At 47.6% G+C, this 6,309-nt stretch overlaps 1 protein-coding gene across 1 annotated transcript in view; it reads left to right on the plus strand.

The window, feature by feature from the left end:
- TAOK1 (TAO kinase 1) overlaps positions 1-5,340 on the plus strand; it is a 31,487-nt gene extending 26,147 nt beyond the window's left edge. The window contains exons 18-19 of the mRNA XM_005425439.3: positions 1,029-1,211; positions 4,684-5,340. Coding sequence (XP_005425496.1) covers positions 1,029-1,211; positions 4,684-5,145 — 645 coding nt within the window. The 3' untranslated portion in view covers positions 5,146-5,340. The remainder of the gene's footprint in view (positions 1-1,028; positions 1,212-4,683) is intronic.
- Positions 5,341-6,309: the final 969 nt, after the last annotated feature.

A 6,309-nucleotide genomic window follows, 5' to 3' on the forward strand; every position in this document is an offset into this window, starting at 1 on the left:
AACCGCTCTGTATCCTGACAGCAGGCTCTCTGCTTCCTTGCTGCACACGCCATTCCCTGCACAGTCCTTCCTCTGTGTTTAGAAAGCAGAGTTCAAACCCAGAGGAAAGACCTACCACCCCCTCCAGGCAGGCTGAAGCTGAAGCTGCTGTTGTAGAGATGCAAAGTGATGCATCTGTGTGACCAGTGGACTGCTTTTGCATGAAATGTGGCAATATAAACATCCCTGTTAGAGCATCATTACATAGTGTGCAACTGGCTGTCTTAACTCATTTAGATTTTGATTTGTTGATGATACCAACCCAAGCATGTGCCCCCGGTGGAAGATGCTCATTGAGTCATGGAGGAGTCCACAGTTTTGACTGTAAACCTTGAGGTCAAAGTGTTGTGAAACTTCTGTGATTCCTCATTAAGAGATTCCTTCTTTAAGGAATGACCACATGAGCAATGCTTCAAATCCTTGCTACAGCTTAATGTGCACTTTTCTTTGCAATTCTTGCATATTGCATCCTGCTCACATCACTTTGTACACAAATTTAACACTGTGAGGCAGGGTAGCTGGCTTCTTTTATGATGGGAAGGTTAAAAGTTCACTATCATGTTGCTTTTAGGTTTATTTCTTTATATCCTTGTACCCAAAGTCCTGCATTGGCAGGGCTCTGGACTTAAGTCTCCTGGGTAGAGGTAATTGGTTAATCCAGTTGAATAAAGCAAGACAGCTTCTCTTTGCCTCTAGCAAAAGGAGAGCTGAGGATGTTTGCACCTCCAGCAGTCTGGTCTCTGCAGTGTGGATCGTGGTTCCTGAGGCGCCACTGCTCATCAGCATCACTTGCATCAGTGCTGTGGGCTCACTGTCACCAGTCTTTGTCACTATAGGTCCTCTGTTCAGCCAAGCCAAGTACAATAGAGACCAATTGTATTGCTAAGAAAACAATGTCCCAGCCCACTCTCCCCCTCCCCGCGGTCCCCCCTGGAGTGTCAGCAGTGGTTACCCCATGGTGAAACGTCTCTATTGTCTCTCTTTCCCAGCTGCGTTTGGATGAGGCACAGGAAGCAGAGTGCCAGGTTTTGAAGATGCAGCTGCAGCAAGAATTGGAGCTGCTGAATGCATATCAGAGTAAAATCAAGATGCAGGCAGAAGCCCAGCATGATCGGGAGCTGCGTGATCTGGAGCAGAGGGTGTCCCTCCGCCGAGCCCTCCTGGAGCAGAAGGTAAAGTGGGCATGTGAGCATCCTAAGCACACTCCATATTTCAGATCTTAAATTCCACTTATCAGTGAAAGATAAACTGCTCTTACTTCGCTGTATATAGTAACACAGATCATTTGGGTGTTTGTCTCTCTGGGGTTGAAAGCTCAGTAATACACAGACTAAACTTTCTGCCAGCTCAGGCCTCCTGTGTGAGCAGCTTCTGGCTGGGATAGAGCTGCCTGAAGTGTGCCAGAGGGGGATGTGCCTCTCTGGGCAGAAGGGAGAGAGAACTGTACTCTCTGTCTCTGAGCTGGAGATTGGCTTCCCTGGCCTCTCAGAGAGCAGACAGTAACGATCTAAGGCTGGGGGCTGCAGTGTCCCTATGGGTCTTCTGAGCAAACTCAAATAGCCAGAGCCACAGGTGTGGTGCATCTGCTGCTCCTCAGGTCTCAGCTTGTAGTTGGCTACAGGTGCTTCTTGTTAAAGTGTATTCAGGTGCCTCTTGTTAAAGTTTGCTTCAGGTGCAGTGCTAGGTGTGTGTGTAGAATTGTGAGTGGCCTACACAGACCAAGGGAAGGGAAATGCACCAAAACTGGTGAGAAGAAATAAACTGTCAGCCTTTCTCCTGGAGTTCTTTTCCCTTTGAACTTGCCCTATAATTGTCAGCCATTGCCATTCACACATTTCCCAATTTTGTTCATCAGTATGTAATAAATTAGGGCGATTACTCTGTGGCCTCTTTACACTGAAATTCTTCTAGGGGCTAATGGATGGTTGCTGGGATAGTCCTCAGAGCACTGCTCCACCTCATGGCCAGCGGAGGGAGCACCCCCGGGGAGGCAGCACAGTCCTGCTGGGCTGGGCTTTGGTCTCTGCAAGGAGGCAGTTGCTCTCAGAAAATAGATGAATCTGTGAAAGCAGAGTTCCTGTGTGTCATTCGTGTGCAGTAGCTGTCTTTAGACACCACTGCTAGTTATTTTGGTCCCAGCTCCCGTCACAGCCTGGCACGAGTATGGATTTATCTGGAGGTGCATTGCCCTCTGGTGGCATGAGCAGCTTGGGGAGGAAGTGCCACAGTGAGCCAGTGCTCCCTGCTCTGTGGGAGCAGCATATATTGCAGATAGTGTTAGAAGCTGCAGTGAAGCCAGCGACTCAAAGAAACCCACATCAACCAATAATGTTGTAGAAGTCTTCCATTGTGTACCAGGATTGAAGTCTCTGTGCATGGAAAACCCCTGTGGAGGATTTGGCATCAGTAATGGGGATAGGAAGCCTAACAATACTATTTCACAGAGAGAAAAAGCAGATAAAAATATCACCTAGCGTAATTTTTCGTTTTGTGTCCCTGTATTGCCTTAGAATAGCAAAAAAATGGATGGTGCTTCAGCCTTCATAGGTTCCTGTAGCAATATGTGCAGTCTTGGCACCTGAAAATCACAGGTCATGCACCAGCAGGGAGACCTTGGTGGGGTTCCAGTCACTTGGCAGTGACTCAAGGGCAAACATGCGGGTCCAGAGGCAGACACATCATTCTTTTGCAGGGGTATTTTTTGGGAGGAGAGGTGATGTTGTGTTTTTGTTAGAACTAAGAGTTGTGAGTTTTCTGGTGTGGGTCCCTCAGTGATGTCACCTGGTGTTTGCTGGCATGTGCTGACTGAAGCTGGCAGCCAGAGAAAGGGCAGGTATGTGCGCAAGATGAATGTCTGCATTTATATGCACAAATAAATGTGTAGCCTGTGGCAAAGTCAGTCCCTGGTGTTCAATAATAAACCAGATTCCAGAAGTTAGTGCATGCATAGAAATCTGCTTCTTTTTCAGCAGGCTGCCTTGACTTTTGGTGGTGCCCATCACCATAACTCACCAGAGCATGTGTGTCATGTCCAACCCTGGAGTAAGGAGGGAGTAGCCAAGCCCCATTGATGTGAAATGTTGTTTGTATTGCACCAGCAATGGGCATGTCCCAAGAGTGTCTTTAAAAGAGTTCAGATTTAGTCATTTCCTTCCCACATGCCTCAGACACTTCATTTTCAGAGTGGTTTGAGTGATGTCACTTTAACAAAGTGTCAGGCCTTTCAGTGAAGTTCAGTTGCACCAAGTCCTGTGTGTTACACTGTCACTGAGACTGAAAATGGTGACATGCTGAAGACAGTGAGAAAGGAGGATTCTACTTAGACAGCAGGACAGGAAAAAAACAAGCAGAGCATTTTAAAGAGGTAATGTTAGAGAAGGCACCTTCTCCCTCCACTGCCTTTGTGGCTTTCAGCGGGAATAGTGAGCAGGGCTGCTCAGTGCACAGTCTGTCACTCACCTAGAGTAACAGGCAAGTGGAGAAGGAGTTTCTGAAAGCCCCAAATGGCTCAGGAGATGACTCATGCTGGAGCAGATTGTTTCCTCAATTCCAGATGAAATTGCTTTGCATATTCCCTGACTCAGGCAAGAGAGTGCTTACAAGTACAAGGCTCTGGCTGGTGCCTTCAGCACAGACCCAGATAACACCTCTTGGCCATGTTGCTGCTGACAGCAGGGAGATGCCAGTGAGCTGTGCTGAAAGTCTTGGCTCCTGCTTTTTCCCTATTTGGTCTTTTTCACTGAGGCCAAAAGAAGCTTTTTCAGTGCTGGCAAGAAGATAATGGGTTTTGGTTCTCCACCTGACTGCAAAGATTTCAATAAGAAAGGCTTTCATCCCTGTCTGATGGGTGTCAGGAGGCCGTAGTCCTGTGTTTTCAGTACTTATAGTGCTGATCCCAGTGCCCCTACCAAAGTAGTCTTGGAAGCCAATTTGGAACAGTCAAATGGAGGAGAAATTGGAATTGCCAGCTTGCATATCATCTGGCTAATAATCTGCCACACAAGTCAAACGGCACTGCCTATGTCCTTCAGCCACACACCCGGGAAAAAGTATCAGGGCAGTGAAATATGAGAAAACCAAATTAGGAAAGGGGTAGATAGGAGGTGATAAATACATGAGCTAAGAAAATCTGGCCAGTGAACATTAGAGAGGAAGCTGAATGTGGGCTTGTGCATTGAATCCTAGAGAAAACAGCAGTCATCATCATAATCATCATTAGATTCAGCTACAAACAGTGAAGGTCACCATAAGCTGTGTTGGCAGGCTGTACCTGAAGGTGCTTTCCCAGTAGGCATGTATGGAAGCTGTAGACTTTGCTGTATCTCAGAAGATTAATCTATGTCAAGCTGCTGGTATCAGTGCAGACTTCAGATTTGCATCCCTCGTATTTCATGTATTCACCAGGGAACAGGGACTAACACCCTCCAACTGGTGTTCACCATGCTTTGGGCTGTATGGATCTTTGAGGCTTAACCCTTAAAAAATTCCCTTTTGTATTCAGAACAGACTGCATGTCCACGGATATCTGACCTAGAGCCAGTTTCCTGCACAAATGCAGGAAAAAGCCCCTCAGTAGCTGTTAGAGGTCCTCCAGAGGCTGTGCCAGTCCTACTGCTACAGACTGTCTCTTTTTTTCCTTCCTAGATTGAGGAGGAGATGCTGGCATTGCAGAACGAGCGCACCGAGCGGATACGAAGCCTGCTGGAGCGCCAAGCTCGCGAGATCGAAGCCTTTGACTCAGAAAGCATGAGGCTAGGTTTTAGTAATATGGTTCTTTCTAATCTCTCCCCCGAGGCGTTCAGCCACAGCTACCCGGGAGCTTCTGGCTGGTCCCACAATCCTACTGGGGGTGCAGGACCTCACTGGGGTCATCCCATGGGTGGCCCACCACAAGCTTGGGGCCATCCAATGCAAGGTGGACCTCAGCCATGGGGTCACCCCTCGGGGCCCATGCAGGGGGTACCTCGAAGTAGTGCTATAGGGGTCCGCAACAGCCCCCAGGCTCTGAGGCGGACAGCTTCTGGGGGACGGACGGAGCAGGGCATGAGCAGGAGCACAAGTGTTACTTCACAAATATCCAATGGTTCACACATGTCTTATACATAACTTAAACAATAACTGAGGGTGGCAATTCCACTGGAGCTGTCTGCCAACAGAAACTGCCTACAGACACCAGCCCAGCAGCCTCCTCAGTGCGGTGCTGACGTGTGGAAGCTGGGTGCACATGGAATATTGTATTCATTTTGTAAAGCATTACGTTTTGTGTTTACTAACTGGGATGTCATAGTATTTGGCTGCAGGGTTTTGGGGGGTGGGTTTTGGTTTTTTGTTTCGTTGTTGGTTTTTTTGTTTTGGTTTTGTTTTTTTGGTTTTTTTTACTGTTTTGGAGGGGTCTTGGGAGGGCATCTGAGAAATATATGCAATTAGTCAGAAGAGTTGGCTGGTGGTCATCACACTGACAGGACAGAAGGGCCTCAGGCTGCCCTCATCATGCCATCCATGTAGGAAGTCTGAGGGAGAATGGAGACCTCTTCCCATGTCCATGAATTTCGATCTGCCACTCTGCAAAAACCAGGCAAGCTGCCTTTAAACCAACATCCAGGGGAGGAACAGCTGGATCTTCTGTTCCATTTTTATTTGTCATTAAATTGGATGAATTTCTGGGGTATTACCTCTGCCAAGAGGCATTTTCAAAGAGTTGTAGGTGAGGAAGAAGGTGAGAAGAGAGGCCAAGAGACACCAGGGCTCAACAGGGCCCTTCTACCCGAGTGCGCGCTCCGTGTCGTGTAAGAAGTGACGTTCTGTCAGGAGGCACTGGTCAGCTTCCCAAGAACTCTGTAGGTAAACCTGTCTGGGGGAACAGGCTAGGAATGCTTGAAATGGTCTGTCTGCTTTGGCACTCCCTGACTGTGCTGCTGGTAGCTCAGATGAGGTTGGGCAGAGGAGCGTAAGTAATGCACTTGTACAGCTAATACTGTGACATCTCATTTTAGCTAAGCATCAGAATAATTCTTGGAGCCCAGCGTAGTCCTTTTTGCTCCATTCAGAAATGTTTAGACTTTCAGCCAATCAGTCTCAAATGCCAGAGGTGTTTTGAAGGATGCCATAGTCACAAAATGCCATTGATCGGGTTTTTCATTATTACACTACATCCACCAATTTATTACCTTTTTGGCTTGTTGCAATTTCCTGTTTACATGTAGCGTGTAGCCAACTGTTGAAATGTTTAGTTGCCATGGTGTACCAGGAGGAGCTGAGCCAATGACTCTT

This window comes from Geospiza fortis, unplaced genomic scaffold (genome assembly GCF_000277835.1).
Source record: "Geospiza fortis unplaced genomic scaffold, GeoFor_1.0 scaffold425, whole genome shotgun sequence".
NCBI lineage: Eukaryota > Metazoa > Chordata > Aves > Passeriformes > Thraupidae > Geospiza > Geospiza fortis.